This window comes from Monodelphis domestica, chromosome 1 (genome assembly GCF_027887165.1).
Source record: "Monodelphis domestica isolate mMonDom1 chromosome 1, mMonDom1.pri, whole genome shotgun sequence".
Classification (NCBI taxonomy): domain Eukaryota; kingdom Metazoa; phylum Chordata; class Mammalia; order Didelphimorphia; family Didelphidae; genus Monodelphis; species Monodelphis domestica.
Window position 1 is genome coordinate 252,496,011 of NC_077227.1, and position 16,865 is coordinate 252,512,875.

General features: G+C 42.1%; 2 protein-coding genes across 2 annotated transcripts in view; one reads left to right on the forward strand and one right to left on the reverse strand.

Annotated features, from left to right (window-relative positions):
- Positions 1–764: 764 nt before the first annotated feature.
- On the reverse strand, positions 765–9,497 carry AHSA1 (activator of HSP90 ATPase activity 1). The gene is made up of 9 exons (XM_001367099.5): positions 9,274–9,497; positions 7,081–7,271; positions 5,860–5,942; positions 5,192–5,309; positions 4,402–4,490; positions 3,007–3,135; positions 1,867–1,968; positions 1,460–1,511; positions 765–1,163 (listed from the first exon to the last, which is right to left on the reverse strand). Exons 1-9 carry the CDS (start codon positions 9,351–9,353, stop codon positions 991–993), a joined length of 1,017 nt encoding a protein of 338 aa, XP_001367136.1. The 5' UTR covers positions 9,354–9,497; the 3' UTR covers positions 765–990.
- Positions 9,498–10,020: 523 nt separating this feature from the next.
- VIPAS39 (VPS33B interacting protein, apical-basolateral polarity regulator, spe-39 homolog) overlaps positions 10,021–16,865 on the forward strand; it is a 28,606-nt gene continuing 21,761 nt past the window's right edge. The window contains exons 1-2 of the mRNA XM_007472734.3: positions 10,021–10,161; positions 14,675–14,767. Of these exons, the coding sequence (XP_007472796.1) occupies positions 14,675–14,767 (93 nt within the window). The 5' untranslated portion in view covers positions 10,021–10,161. The remainder of the gene's footprint in view (positions 10,162–14,674; positions 14,768–16,865) is intronic.

The following is a 16,865-nucleotide window of genomic DNA, read 5'->3' on the forward strand; positions in this document are numbered from 1 at the left end:
CAATGCCATATACTATCTCCATTAAGAGCCATAAAGTTTTAAAAACAAGAGAAAAGGGGCAGTTAAGGTATCTCAATGGATAGAGCCAGGCTTGAGATAGGAGGTCCTGGGTTCAAATGTGGTCTCAGATATGTATTCCCCATTCCATGGAGTGGGGGCGGGAAGAATTTTACTTTTAACAGCATTGAAAATGCTTTGCAGAGAGAAGAACTCAGTATCCAGTTCCCCTCTAGAAGTAAGCTCAAGGCAGAATAGCATAATATAAAGGCCAGTGGGTTATGATCAGGTATGAATTGGACCCAACTCTGCCACTCTACTGTGTGAATTGAAGTACATCATTTGTTGATAACCTGAGCCTTTATATTTCTAACACTGAGTCTTTTTTATTGTAAAAACTCTGTAGGGGCTAGGCAATGAGGGTTAAGTGACTTGCTCAGGTCACAGAACTTGGAAATATCTGAGGTCAGATTTGAACCCAGGACTTCCCATCTCTAGACCTAGCTGCCCCTATTTGATTCTTCTTATATGCAACTGTTGGGCCCAAAGCTCTTTTAAGGAAACAAAAGGGTGATTATTTGGTTTGGAGGCAGTCTCTTTCCAAACCCAAACATCACACCTTCTCCAGGCTACTCGATGAAGCATGGATGGCATTTATAATCAGAAACAAAGTCATATCTTACTTTTATCCCAAATCCAAAGAAAACCAGTTCTCTACAGTGATTCTTCATTAGATTATGGACACTGCTTCCATGTGTGTGTGTGGGTTTTTTTTTTAAGTTATGTTTATTTAGCGTATGTACACATAAAAGAGAATTCACTGTCTGATCCCACCCAGCAGAAAACATGCACAAACCCACAGTATACGAATGGGGAGGGGGCACAGGCCCCACAGTAGTGGTTGGGATGGTGCAATCCTGCCAGTCACAGCTGCAGGACAGTAGAGAGCTGGACTGAGCTGCCAGGTGGGCCGTGGCCCTGTAGAAGTTAACATTAGAATAAGCGTGCGCCATAGCCAAAGGTCTGTTTGATGCTCTCGAAATAGTACCGCTGCCAGCCCTGTCTTGTCCGTTCTTCCTCTGGTGATGGGATGCCTTTGCCCTCCATGAGAAGTTCTGTCTCTCCATCTTTGTCAATAAAGGTCAAAGTGATGGTGGCAAAGTGACCTGGGGAGGAGACAAATGATCATGAGGACCCCCAACTTCCCTCTGAAATCTCATTCAAAAATCTCTTCTTCCTTAACAGAGCCATGTGTGCTTTCCAGCCTGGGAGGTTTAGATTCTTCTAGTGGGAATGAATGGCACAGTCTATGTAGGAAATGACTGAATACAAACTTGTCCCAGACCCAGGACTGACCTGAGAATGTTACTATCTCAGGAACTCCCAGAACCCACTTCAGGTTTTAGCAAATCCCAATCTCACTACTTAGCTTAGGGACAGAAATAAGAGAAGGAATACTTACCCTCAGGCCAAGATTTAAACCTCCATTTCATCACAATCTTGTTTTCAGGGACCTATAAAAGTTAGTCTTGTCAAGATTTGCCTCCTGAATCTGCCTCCCTCCTCCTTCCCCTTGTCCTCTCTTCCCTAACAGAAGCTGACAGCCTCATCCAAGAAATTCTGTTAAGAGGACAAATGTTCTCTTATGTTAACTTTTACAACTATCTTTGCTACTTGTAGTTTTCCTGCCTCTGGCTACATTTTTCTTGTTATCTGAATCTTCATCATGATACAAATTTAAGTAGCCATTCTTTAGAAGAATGTAGTTTAAACTGTAACAAGAGGTTAAAAGTCCCAACCCTAGCTACAGAGGTCAGAAAAAAGCAATGTTTGTCTAATGGTGAAGCTTGTGGAACAGGGATAACTCACCAGATCTAAGAATTCCCCAGTGACATTGCCATCAAGCAGCTGGAACTTTCCACCTTTATCTGCTTCTAACACAGCAGAAGCATGGGTAAAGGCCTGAACCATCTGCAAGGACAAGAGGAAAGGGTGAGTAGGGGTGCCTGGGCTTTCGTAAGCCCTGGTGTTTATTCTGTCAGGCATTCTTTTCCTCATGCAGTTCTTAAGAATTAAGCTAGTTTATTTATGACTGAGTGCAGCCACATGCCCATAATTACATCTAAGTTCCCAGACCAGCTTCCTTCACTGTCATTATCCATACTGACCTCTGGCCAGACATATCTTTTACATCCTGTGAATAAGATCTAGGAGGCACATTCAGACAGCAAGAAGACTCACTTTTTAAAAAACCCCTACCTTCCATCTTGGAGCCAATACTATAAGTATCAGTTCTAAGGCAGAAGAGCAGTAAGGGTTAGGCAATGGGAAGGTTAAATGACTTGCCCAGGGTCACACAGATAGGAAGGATATGAGGCCAGATTTGAACCCAGGATCTCCTGTCTATAGGCCTGGCTCTCTTATCTACTGAGTCTCTTAGCTGCCCCCAGGTGCAGTCTTTAATCTCTACTTCAGTCCTTCAAACGACTAGTTATGGTTTAGCTAGTTCTGTTTAATTTTGCAATAAATCATTTTTATCAGGTGGATAAAGGGTCAGGTTTATCTTATGTGTAGAATTTCCTTCTGGGTTCCTGACATCATTCAAAAGAAGAATTATTTAACAGCACTTTAGGGGGAAAACTCTCAATTATTAGTGGGCATGTGGAAAAGAGGCAGTAAAAAAAAAAGGAATTGTTTAGCCAAGTTCACTAACTCATCTTCAAGTGGTACAACATGTCGTATCCCTTAGGGCAGAAGTCCTTAACCTTTTTTGTTTCATGGATTCCTTTGGCAGTGTGAAGTGTATGGATCCCTCAGAGTGGTATTCTTTGTGAACCCTTTGCCTTAGGGCCTATGATTTGGGCAAGTAATTAGGCTAATGAAATAATAGGGAACAGCAGTACTTCTCTAAATACTATTAAGAAGAGTCGCTTTCTATACCAATGCCAAATCCCTTGGGAAAGCAAATGCAAGACCTGGGCATAACAGATTCCATGTTCACACACTTACCTCTTGGGTGATAAATACCCTAAAGAGCTCCTCTGGTGATGTTAAGAAAGTATCCTTCAGAATGATCTTGCAGGTAGGGATTTTGACACCAACAGATTTAGGCTGACTTGCAAAAGTACCAGTTTTGACCTGTTAAATGGTGCCAGTTGTCAATTATGGCAAAATCATCATCTCACACTTATAGATTAATCCTTTAGTTTACTAAGTTTACCACATAACCTTGTAATGAGAAGTAATAACGTTCCTATTTTAAAGTAATGCATGTCAGAGCCAAGTCTGATAATTTTCCCATTCTGTAACAATGCATACTTTAGGAAAAGACCTAATAGACCTCTCACATCCCCAAATTTGATCATTCTGGGTGAAGGAGAGAGAAGGGTTGGAATTATCAGGTACCTTCCTGGAAAACAGAAGTTCTCTAAGTATTGCTACTCTTAGGTAAGGCTTTATGTTTTAAAACAAACACATCTTTTCTACCTATAATGCTTAGAATTATATTCTTCAGGCTATCCCAACATTCAGTCCCAGAACATAATGACTAAATGCAGGAGGCTGGACTCAAAAGACTGTTTTTTTTTTTTTTGGTGGGAAGGGACAACAGTCACATCATTCAATAACCTAGAGATAAGGCCTCCCAGAGGTATCTAGTGACCACATACAGATTAAGGATTCTATTGAAGAGATGCACAAGAGGAGGCTACGTTTAAGTTTGTGCCAACACAACTGCTGCTGAATGAAATCCAGGACCAGGTACTTTTCTGAAGTAGGTCCCTGGTGAGTTTCAGACTAAAACCTGTAAAATAAGGCTACTTGAGGTTGTTCAAATCTTAAGTTACTTCTACTTTGTAAACGCTTTGGATTTGCAGTGAAGGGGAAAAGAGAGACAACATACCTATATCATGTTTATTTTTATTCATCTAAGATACAAGTATTCCCTTTAGAGGGAGCCAAATAGCTGCCTAATCCTTTTTTTTTTTAAACCCTTACTTCCCATCTTAGAATCAATATTGAGTATGGGTTCCAAGGCAAAAGAGTGGTCAGGGTCACACAATTAAGAAGTGTCTGGAGGTTTTCAAGTTCAGGTGCCCAAACTGCAACTTCAAGCTGCCCGTGAGCTGTACCCAACACCCCCATATTACCTGAGATCGAGAAGGGAAGGAGTGCTGGCTTTGGGTAGCTAGACAGAGGGGTGGGGAATACAAAAACATCCTCGGTGCTGGGAAGGAGAAGGAAGCAGCTCCCTGTGCAGGTTCTGCACACGTGCCACATCTTTGCCAACACTGACCTAGGACCTCCCATCTCTAGGCCTGGCTCTCAAACCAGAGCCACCCAGCTGCCCAATTCTTGATACCCCTCATTTCCCTGGTGTTATCATATAGTGAAAGTGCCACTTACTTTGGACTCCTCAACTTTTGCTGGCAGCTGGGGTGCTGGATCTACCACCTCACCATTCAGAGTAGGTAAGATCATGCCCTGCGTGAATTCTGTAATGACAAAACCCCAGCCACAGAGTTACCTGCTGGCAGGTTTGAGATACTATAGAAGGAACTATAGAAGGAGGAAATGCACAGAAAAACTGCCTAAATAGACATCAATCACAAATACAGGCATCTGAAACCCCTTGTAATCCTGTTCCAGCCAACATATTTTAACAAACACTTTACAGACCAAATAACAACTAAAACGGTTTTCACAGAAGCAAATAAAGACATTCAGCATAATGTACCCCTTTACATATAGCTGAAAAGGAAGATAAAATTAATCTCGACTTTAATCTTTCCTGGGGTTGTACAATGTATGTGTCAAACTGTAAGCATAGTTCCTAAATATGAAATACATTTGAATTACCCACAGTGTTCTGTAACTTGGTTTTCTACAAAAGTAAATGTAGTCTGGTATGGAGTGTCCAGAAAGCCATCAATTTCACGACTGAGTTGCAGATATGCTAAGCTAATACCCAGCCCAGGAACACTAAGCACCTCATTAACCCTAACATACTAAGATAGGGTGCCATATCTCTGGATCTCCTCTCTCCCTGGCCCTAAAAAGTTAACATTAGGCCGAGACAGATCAAACTCCTCCCCACCTTTGGATTCCAATCCAATCCAACTAAGAGCAAAGGGCTCTTAGTTCTTCTCAGTCTCCAAACAAAACAAGAGACACAGTGGCCTGTCCCAAGGCATACCTGTTTTAAGAGTCCTGATATAAGTTTCCACTGCGCCTCGGATCTTTGTCACACCTTCTTGCTTCATTAAGGCCAACAGGGTTGTGTCAGGCTCATCTTTGGCAAGGCTCACACTAACCTGAGTGAAGACCCAGACTGTAAAAAACCTGAGAGGCTTAAGCAAAAACCCTCTTACCTTTGGTGCTAGATGCAGAAGTTAAGCAGTTACATGGTTACAGACCACATTTTCAAAAGGAAACATGTATACAAGGATTCGTTACTTTGCCTCACATACAAGACCTATTTGAAATATTCCTTCAAGTCTTTTTCTTGTCAAGAGTATGGTGGACAGCTTTAGAAACCAAGTCTTTGGGCGAATACAATTCAGTGGGGTAGGATGTGAAAAGAATCTAAAATATGATTAAGTCTAAGCTTTGTAAGACCTCAATTGTTTTGAAGTCTTTAGAAATGGTCACGTTGTAGAAAGAGGCTCTGAATGTATAGCCCAATTCTGTATTCATCTTAATTATATCATTTTTCTCACAGGAAGAAAGGAAAGCAGGGAGGGGAGGGGAGGAATGAAGTAAGGAAGTGGGGAAGGAAGGAAAGAAAGCAGGAAGGAGAAAAAGAAGGGGAAGGAAGAAAGAAAAGAAAGAAGCCTTAGAGATGAAGGATCAGGAAATGCAAACCTCCACTTCATTGACGTCATTTTCATCTGACAAGTTGGGTATCTCCACATGTCCCTTGTATTTCACTCCTGACTTAGACGTACCTGCCAACAAGATTTTGTTTTGTCAGACCCTTTTGTTTCTTTCTGAAGCAGGGACTTCTGCCACCCAAGAACCCTGTTAACTCTAGTTACTATCAATGAGACCAAGATATGAGATTTTATGGATTAGTTTGCTCAGTTCTCAACTTGGGACAGGGACCTTCTTGTGTTTCCACGTTTACTTGAGATATTTAACTTTTAAATTTTATTTAGACTTTTGATTTCATTAGGAAACTGTTGAGGAAACTCCCTTTTAATAAAGCAGAAGCTCTGCTTTAATTGGCTTAGAGAGTTGTCCAAGGCACTCAAGTTGTGACTTTCCCACATTCAAAGACTCAGAATGTCAAAGGCAAGACTTGAACCAGGTCTTCCTGACTTAAAGGCCAGCTCAATATTCATTATGCCTTGTTGCTTTTTTACTAGAGTTCTTTCCCTAAGCTATCACAAAAGAGGGCTCAGAGATCCAATTCCAGAGTATAAATACAAATGAGTATCTTTTAAGAAAAATACTGAGGGAGGGGAAGCTAGGTAGCACAGTAGAGAGAGTGCCAGGCCTGCAGCTGGGAGGACCTGAGTTCAAATCTGACCTCAGATGCTTCCTAGCTGTGTGTCCCTGGGAAAGACACTTAACCCCCATTGCATAGCCCTTCCCACTCTTCTGCCTTAAAATGGATCCCCAAGACAGAAAGCAAGGGTTTAAAAAAATATGTTGATGGGGGCATGGTGGAGAAATAGAAGCATAAATATGTAAGTAAAGACCTTGACTATAAATAAATTTTTTCCAAATGCCCAATAAGTGAAATGTTCGATATTAATTTTAGAGGCAGATTACTTAATTGCTTGAAGGAAATCTGAAGGATGGTCTAAAAAAACCCCAAAGATTTATTCACTTACTGACAAAGTAACAGAGGTTCTATAATATAGAGCTAATACTCCTTGCACAAAGCTTTAAGGTAACATGTGTTCCTTTCTCACAAAGATGGTTTTAGCTTGTCACAAACAGCTCTCAGTGACAACAATTTAACAACTATTTACCAAGTGGCAACTATGCAGAGAGTACTCTGCCAGGTATTGGGAGTCACTATCATTCAATGTGAAATGCAGATATATTTATCCTGCCAAAAAGTTAACAAGTCCTCACCTGTCCAGTTCAGTTTGATAGTCCACTCATAGAAAAAGATGAGTTTGCCTTTACGGTTATTGATTGATGCCTCTCCATCCAGCTTGCTCACTTCTGTTACCTCACAGTTGCCCTCTTCACTTTTCACTTGGACTGCCAGAAGCAGGGACTTCAGCTTATCAGTGGACCAATTTGAAGCATCCCTCTCAGTCCTAAAAAGGAGAAACATAACCACTGAACTCTTTCCACAGCAACTGTTTGTAATCAATACACTGTCTGGAAAAGGCTCCTGACCAAGGTTGGGGGCAGCAGCTACCGAATGAGACTCTACTCTTCTATCATATGGAAGAGATGGCAGCATAAAAAATATAACTGTTAGCTTTAATTCAGGTAAGCTACTTTCAGAAGGGAGAAGAAAAAGAAGGAAGTGAGGTGGTCAATATTTGGATAGTTCCTGTATAGAACAAAATGTGCTATCCTTTAAAAATTATAAGAAGTCACTTATGCAGTACTTCAAGTTCTGCAAAGTGATTTGCATACATTATCATTACCCCAATTTTGCAGATGAGTAAAGAAAAGTTCAGAGAATTTAAATCACTTATCAAAATCACCTAGCTAAAAAATACTGAGGCATGGGATTCCAATAACCTGAGATCTTTCCTGATTCTAAATGAAGTGCTCAAACCACTAAATACTCATATCTTCAAAGATGCTATTTATTATCTATGATAGATCATGTGTTCTAATACGAACAACCTAGCACTCAATTGGTTTCCCTCATGATCAAGGGTAGGAATTTATAAAGCATCTATTTACATTAACTAGAATTATAAGTACACTTTGTTGCTACAGGATTTAATAAAGTGAACCAGTCAATTCAAGGCCTGAACTAGCCTGTACTCAATACAATCTAGTAAGTGTCAAATTCAGAAACCCACAATACACCCTAATGCACCTTGAACCAGCTTAAAATGTAATTCTGAAATACTTAACAAAATAAAAATTCAATGTTAATTTGTGGTTTTCAAAGTCACTATGAGTTCTGTTTTTATTTGCGTTTTATACCACCTTTGCAGGAAGCTATAGGATGTTCTAAAAAAAAGCAACTTGTTCACTGGCTTTCAAAGTAAAATGGTTATAGAATATAGAGGTAATACAACTAATACTTTTTGCATAGAGCTTCAAGGTTGCCCATTCCTCTCACCTACATGTCAAAGAACTGCCAATTTGAGAGAGAAAAATTCATTCGATCATCTGTAAAAGGAGGGACTATAAATACACTTCAGTTAAAAAACAAAATATGCATGCATTCAACAAGTATTTGAGCATCTACATAATAGTAGGTGCTGTAGTAGGAATACATGGAAAGCTCCGTCACCTATTCAATAAACACATATCCACAAATAACTAAAACAAAGCACAAAGTGGTGAAAATAATTGGACAGAGACACGAAGAATTCAGAGGAGGGAAGAAAGCACTTAAAAGTCTTTTTTTAGAGGGAGTAGTGTGAGTATGCTGGGTGGGGGGTGACAAAGGGAGTGGAGAAGAGTTAAGGCAGCCTGAAGGAAATGACATTTGAGCTAGGCCTGGGAAGAAGGAACTACAGCAAAAACTAAGAAGCTGTATCACCCAGAGACCACTGGTTACCTAGGAAAGGATTCGGGCCAGCTTTCCACCACTTAAGCTTGCCCTGTCCAGCAGCAATAGCCCGCCTTCTTCCGCAAAGGGCTTTCTGATCCTTTTGTGGGCAGGGGCGGAGGTAATTACAGAACCGAGGACCCCCCCCAACGTTGGTACCTCCCCCACCCTTCTCGCCATAATTCCCCAGGGTTTTCGTTCCGATGGATCCCATCCTCGTTCTCCGAAACACTTAGGTTTGCGCCTTCCCAACACGTGTGGGGAGGAAAACGTGCGTCCCCTGAAATTCGGCCCTGCAAGCCCTAGGGAATAAAAGCGGGCCGGGCCGGAGCTCTTGGACCCCCGCTTTCTATAGGATCCGGATTTACCTGGGGCCAGGCGAGCACTTTCTCCAGGGACGCACGCTTTGCCCAGCGGACACCTTCCTTCTCCTCTTCTTTTTCCTCCCTCTCAGTCCCATCCCCTTAGCTCCGCAAGAAATAGAAACACCATGCGAAGCTCTGCTCCGGGACCAACCCGAGCCCAGGCCCCAATGCCGGCCCCGATCCCGGCTGGCTCTCCTTCTCTCCGCTTACCAGTGCCAGTTATTGACGTTAGTGGCGTCTGCCCGCTCCTCCACGATCCAGCGTGGGTCACCCTCACCCCACTTGGCCATCTGGTCTCGGATTCCGCCGCCGCAGGCTCCCACACCGCCCCGGCCCCAGCCGCCGGCAGCGCCTGGAAACTACTAGAAGCGGGCGCAGCGCCTCCCGGCTCGCTTTTCCTTCCACCTTCCCCCCACCCCCCCACCCCGGCCCAACCTTCTCCGCTCCCCCTCTGCAAGCTTCCGGATCCTCCTCCTCCTCCTTTTTCTCCTTCTAGCCGGCCTACTTCCACCATGCACTTCCGCCCCAACTCTCCGCGGGTTACGCGCCCCTAATTCTCAGGGTTCCGGCCTACTTTCCCACCTGTTAAACTGCCCCTTTCCCTCAGGAAGAGCGCCACAGTAGCTATTATATATAAGGAAGGATCACAGAATGACCAATCACTGTTTCGCGCCAGAAACCTATCGCTCTTCTAATCTCTGTGCTTTCACCCCCTCCCCCCCAGCAATGGGAGTGAAAACAGTAAGCTTTGCTCGCGAGGCTCTCTGGGAGTCGTAGTTTTTCTTTAACTGCCCACTCGGTGTCCGGCCGGAAGGAGGCGTTGGAAAACGAGGAAGTGTCTCGAGCTCACCCGCCATACGCAATTATGTTTCTGGGCGTTGTAGTCCCCGGAACCCAGTCTGCCGAGCTGAGGAGAAGTGAGGGAGAAGAGAAAACGACAACTTCCAGCATGCAGTGCGGCAGGACCCCCTCCCTAGTCAGTTCTCTCTTCCCTCTTCCCCTTACCTCTCGACTGAGCTGTTTGACTGGAAGGGCTCGGCAGGCTGAGGTTGAGTGACTGCGGCTGGGTCCTAAGAGGGAGGGGCCGATGCGGAAGAGGTAAGGGGGTCCAGCCGCCCCTCTCTCCCCTAGCCCTTGGGTTCCCCTGCCGGCCACTATGCAATATTTTCCGGCACCGGATTTACGTCTCCGCGTCCTCTCCTCGGACTAATGCCCTCTGGCCCTTCATGCTCCTCCTGGATGTCCCCACTCTTTTCCCTCATTAGTCTACTACGGTGCCTGGGGGCGCGGAGGGAGGAAGAGGAACCCCGAAGGAAGGCCGGGGCTGCCGAAACCGTCCCCCCTTCCCCCCCGCCGCAATCTACCCTTCCAATATCTTATTATTCACCCCATCCCTACCCCAATCTTTCCCTCCCTGCTCATGAGTCGTCTTTGCTGGTTGGGACCTCGACACTTTGCAAGAGTTGTTGAGAGAAGAGGCAGGTAGCCAGGTATAAGAAGCAATTAGGCCGAGTGGATAGAATGCTGAGTCTGGAGTCCGAAAGACCTGAATTCAAATCCAACTTCAGATACTCTTAGCTGTTCTCCCCTAGGCAGGTCAATTGGTCTCTATTTGCCTTAGTTTCCTCATCTGTAAAATGTGGATAATGTGGGCCTAGAAGGACCAGCTGAGATAATTTTTGCAAAAGATCACTTAGCCTGGTGCATAGTAAGTACTAAATAAATAATATCATAATCATTTTTTTGTCCATTTCTCAGCATGGTTCCAAATTGCTTTCCAGACTGGTCAGTTTACAGTGACAGTGTATCAATATGCCTGACTTTCTGTACTTCTTCCAGTGACCATTTTTAATTTGTAGCACTCTAAAGGTCTGCCAACTATTCTCTGTCCTGTGATTCTGTTCTGACTCCTGAACATCACTGTTCCACCTAGCTGCCTTTGCTTCTGATTAGGAAATGTTGGAATTGAAATTCAAAGACAGTTCTCTCTTAAGCTCCGAAGTTCAGCACTGTTTCACACTTTAATGAACCCAGCAGGAGGCAACTAGATGACTCAATGAATAGAGTCAGGCCTGGGGAGGTCCTGGGTTCAAAAGTGGCATCAGATACTTCCTAGTTGTGTGACCCTAGGCCAATTGCCTAGCATATTTAGTATTGATTCTAAAACAGAAGAAAAGGGGGCAGGGTGGAGAGACAGAGAGAGAGAGAAAGAGAATGAGACTGGAAGTCAAGATATAGGTTCTAGATCTTGCACTGTTGCCTTAAGAAGGTTAAACACATCATCTCCCCAAGCTTCACATCCCTTCTGTGTGTAAAATGGATTAGATCAATTCTAAGGCCCATTTCTAAACCTAAGATTCATAGAATTTTTAAAAAATGATTTAAAAAGAGTAAAAATAATAGTTCAAAACTAATGAAATTGGACATTATATACGTTTCACCCTTGCAAAGATGAAAGGCTATGCATTCTTCTCTCTCTTCTTTGGGGCCAAACTTAGTCATAATTTCATGGATTTCCTTTTGATTGTTTTGTTCTTATTCTTTCAATGTACATTGTTGTGTTTTGGGTTTTCATACTTCTGCTTGAATTTTGTTGTTTGACCCTTTGTGACCCTATTTGGAGTTTTCTTGACAAAGACACTGGAGTCCTTTTACAGTTGAGGAAAGTGAGGCAAACAGATTAAGTAACTTGCTTAGGGTCACATAGCTAGTAAGTGTCTGATGCCAGCTTTGAACTCAGGAAGATGTCTTCCTGATTCCAGACCTGGCACTCTATCCAGTTCACTGCCTAGCTACCCCATGACTTCATCTTACATCATTTCATTTGAATCTTTTCTTGCAGTGAATTTAAAATTTCATTACATTCATGTATCACAATTGTCTAACTATTCTCTAATCAGTACGATTTGTCTCCAATTCTGTTACTACAAAAAATACTGTTTTAAATATTTTGGTGTATAGGCCATCTTTTTGTTATTGCCATCCTTGGGTATATGCTTATCAGTGGGAACTTTGGGTCAAAGGATGTGAACATTTTTGTTCATTTCTCAGCATGGTTCCAAATTGCTTTCCAGAATGGTCAGTTTACTGTGACCATTTCCATCTTATAACTTGAAGGTGAGGGGAAACTTTAGTTATTTTGGTTTATATTTCTCTTGTTATTAGTGATATTTGGTTCAGCTTACAGGAGGCAGTGAAAGAGCACATGGCTTTGAGTCAGAGAATTCATATTGGGTTTAAATGCTAGCTAGCTCTTTTGCTTCCTAGCTATGTAAACTTGGACAAACCATTTAATTACACTGGGCCTCTGTTTTATTGTCTGCAAAATGAGTCTTGGACTAAGGGCCCTTCTAGTTTTAAATTTTGTAAACTTAGAGTTGGAGTGTATGTTAGAGGGCCCATAATGAACTTTAACAAGAAGCCCTTGGCTCCTTTTCTTGTCTTGACCAAAATGGTTTTTGTCATATCTAGTTTAATCCTTTGATCTTCATCACAATTATAGGAAAAGTGTCTTCTATAGCTTCCTATGAATTTTTGGCAGTGTTCTAAGATAGAAGCTTTATTAGGGTTGGAAGGGAGGGGGGATTTGGATAAGTGACTCCAGAGATAGTACTGGACCAAGGTCACACAATCAGGAAATACCTGAGACTGAATTTGAATTCATGAAGATGAGTTCCTGATTCCAAGTCCACTGTTCTGTCACTGCATTCTTTTTATTGTTTTACTGTTAGAAATTATTTTATTGGGGACAGATAGGTGACTCAGTGGTTTGGGAGCCAGACATAGAGACAGGAGGTCCTGGGTTCAAATGTGATCTCAGACATTTCCTGAGATCTGTTTGACCTGGGGCAAGTCACTTAACCCTCATTGCCTGGCCCTCTTCTGCCTTGGAACAGATACATAGTATTAATTCTAAGACAGAAGGTAAGGGTTTAAAAACAAAGAAAAAAAATATTTTATTTTGTTTCCATTATTTTGGTCTTCTTTCTGACTTTAGTGCATCTTGGTCTGTTGTTTTTCATCTTCTTTCTACAATGCTTGGTATTATACCATCTTCCTCCTCTGTGACTGCATCTTTGGTGTCTCTCATTATATACCTTGTGTAGCCTGTAGATCAGAGGTCCCCAGCCACAGGCCACATGTGGCCCCCAGAGGCCATGTATCCGGCCCCCACTGTACTTCTGGAAAGGGCACCTTTTTCATTGGTGGTCAGTGAGAGGAGCACTGTATGTGGCAGTGTGCAGTGGTGCTCACGTACAGTACTATTTCCGATGACATAATCCTTTGCGTGGCACCTTAGAAGGAGGCACTGCACAAAGGATTCTGTGGCTGCACAGTGGAAGATGTCAGAATGGTGAGTGGTGATCTGAGGGAGGGGATTCCTCTCTGTGTATACCTCTGCCTGGTTAGGGTTAGGGTTAGGTTTAGGTTTTTATAGTCCGGCCCTCCAATGGTGTGAGGGACAGTGAACTGGCCCCCTGTGTAAAAAAGTTTGGGGACCCCTGATATAGACTCTCAAAAAAAGACTTGTCAGTGAAATGAAAGACCTTTAAGCATTTTATAGTTTTACAGGTTTTAACTTCCCCTCAAGTTTCCAGACTGTACCTGGATACACAGTATCCTTGGGCCTCATAGTTTTGCTTGCTAGAGCAAATGATACAGTTTTGATTTTTCCCTGAGAGTGGTTATTGAGTTCCTGAAGTCAATTTGACACCAACAAATCACACATACAACTCCCCTGTCCAGTTAGTATAATTAGACCCTAAGAATCCTGTGGCCACCAGAAAGCAGCTTTAGCTGGACTGATGCTAACTTTCCATAAGCTTCAGTTTGAAGAATGCTTCCTTAGAGGTACTATAGAAATGCCAAATAAGAGGCAAGCAAAATTGACTATTCTTGGGGCTGCTGTTATTTTTGCTTGCTAGTCATTTTATTTATTTATTTATTTTTTGCTCTTCAGTTCTTGGATTAAGCTATAGTTCTCCAAGAACCTTTCTGAGCCAATTAACATGAATGATTTTGATTGCCTTGTGGATAGAACTTATTGTTTGAGAATAAAACATTACTTTGATAGTGCCTTTATGATATGTGTATTGCCAGGAAAATTCTTTAATATATCTTTCACCAATCAAAAGCCTGACCACTTATTAAGTGACTTACCCAGGATCACACAGTTAGAAAGTGTCTGAGACCATATTTGAACTAAGGGCCTCCTGGCTCTAGGCCTGGTGCTCTGTCCACTGTGCTATCTAGCTGCTCCTAACCAAGAGTATCTTTACTGGATTCTCTCATTTCTCCTTGTCTTCTGAGGATCAGAAGTTAAAAACCTTCTAGTGCTTTAGAATAAATTTTGGGGAATCAGAGATGCCTTTTCCCCCCTCTTGAAGCCCTAATCTATATTTAAAGCATTTTATTCACAAAACTTTATTAGGTCATATGAGTATTATCCCTATTTTACAAAAGAGGTTTAGGGCTTCGAGAAGTAAGATGAACTTCCATAGCTAACAAGTCAGAATTTCAATTAAATCACTGGACTTATGAGTACATTTGAAACATTCTTTCCTCAGTACTAAGCTGCTTCTCTAACAGGTTTCTTTTCCCTTTGCCTCAGATGAATCGGACAAAAGTTGATGAAGAGGAATACTGGCATAGCTCCAAGTTCAAGGCTTTCACATTTGATGATGATGATGATGAACTCTCCCAGGTAGGTTGCAAAAGGCATGACAGTCATCAGACTCACTCCATCAGCATTTTAGATGGCCTCACTTTTTTTTTTTAACCTGTATTGTAACCTTTTATCTTGATTCCAAGGCAGAAGAGTGGTAAGCCTAGGCAAGTAACTTATCCAGGGTCACACAGCTAAGAATTGTCTGAGACCAAATTTGAACCCAGGTCCTCTTGACTCTAGGCCTGGTCCTCTATCCACTATGCTACCTAGCTGCTCTGCTGGCCTTCTTTTATAGAGGTTCCTATGTAGTAACTAACTCTGTAACCTTGGACAATTTATAGATCATCTCTGAATATAAAATTTTTGTTAAATGGAATTGAAATAAATAATCTCCAAAGTTTCTTCTAGTTCTCACATTGAAGTCATTGAAATTCCAGTATGAAAAATGTTCCAGGTTATAAAATGTAGAAAATCTAGTAGAGAAAGTATTAAGAAAGATCTACTAGGAAGGGGGGACTAAATTACTCAGTGGTAAAAAAGCCAGACTTAGAGACAAGAGATCCTGGGTTTAAATCTGTTCTTAGATACTTCCTAGCTGTGTGACCCTGGGGAAATCACTGAACCCCAATAGCCTCACCCAGTGATGGAGAACCTATAATATGAGTGTCAAAGATGGTATGTGGACCCCACCCCCTCCACCTGCCCCTAATTTGTTACCAGAAAGGCAGAGGGACTCAGGCAGAGCTGCTCCCCTCTCCCTCTCCATCATGACATTTTTCCACATGCCTTGCCCCTCTGCCCAGCAGCCCAATGGGAGGACTTCCTCTCTCTCCTGTGTAGAGTAAGGAGTGGGGGTGGGGGCACTTGGGGGGAATCACAACACATGTTCTCTAAAATGCCTGCCATTTCTTTAAAAATTTTTTATATCCATATATTTCCTACTACATCCCACCCTCCTTCCCCTCCCAGAGAGCCATCCCTTAAAAAAATTTTAAAAAGTTAACTAAAAAAAAGATCAGCATATGAAAAAGTTGCTGTTGTATGGAGTATTCCATTCCAATGCCTCCTCTTCTACAGAGAAGCTGGGGGTAGTGTCTTCTAACATCTCTTTTATGAATCCAAGCTTGATCTTTATAATCTTGCACCATTCAACCTCAATTATTTGGTTGTTCTTTTTTTTTAAAATAGAGATTTATTGCTCTCTTTTGTTTAGAACAGGTTTTTATAGCAAAGGATTTAATTTTTAAAAAGAGGCAGCCAGCTAAGTGACTTAGTGGATAGCACTAGACCTAGTACCATGGAGGTACTATCTGGCCTCAGACTCTTTCCTAGCTGTGTGACCCTGGAGAAGTCACAAACCTCAGTTGCTTAGCCCTTACTGCTCTTCTGCCTTGGAACTGATACTTAGTATTAAAGATAAAGGTTTAAAAAAAAAATAGAAAAAGAGGCAGCAAAAAAGTGTAGGGCAGCATTTGTGAATCTTTTTAGAGATTGCATGCCCAAACTCCACCTTCAAACTACCTGTGACCCCTCACCCCCTTCCCCCAACCATTATCTAATGGAGAGAAAGGAGGAGGTGGGACATGTGAAAAATGACCTCAGGCAAAGTGGAGAGGGGAAAGGGTATACCCCCCTCCAGCATGCTGGGGCTTGCATGCCATGTCTTAGCCTCTAGGGCTATTCTTATCTATTCTTTGGGGCCACTTATTCTTTGCAATACTGCAACATTCTGTGGTTGTGGTTGTTCTTTCTAATTACATTGTTGCCATTGTGTAAACATATGTTTCTTGATTCTCTTTACTTTCTATCAGTTCATTTCAGTCCATGATTCTTTGTATTCTTCATATTCATCATTTCTTACAACCCAGCAATATTCTGTTATATTCAGGTACCACCATTTTCTTAACTATTCTTCAGTCCATCTTTTTCATTTCCATTTCTTTGCTGCCAAAAAGAGTGTTCTTATGAATGTTTTGTTTTGTGTAGGGCTTTTTTTTTTTTAGCCATTGACCTCCAATTTATGGGTCAAATGGAATGGACATTTTTAATAATTTTCTTTGCAAAATAGCAAATTGCTTTCCAAGACGAATTCACAGTTCTACCAACAATGCATTAAGTGATTATCTTTCCATAA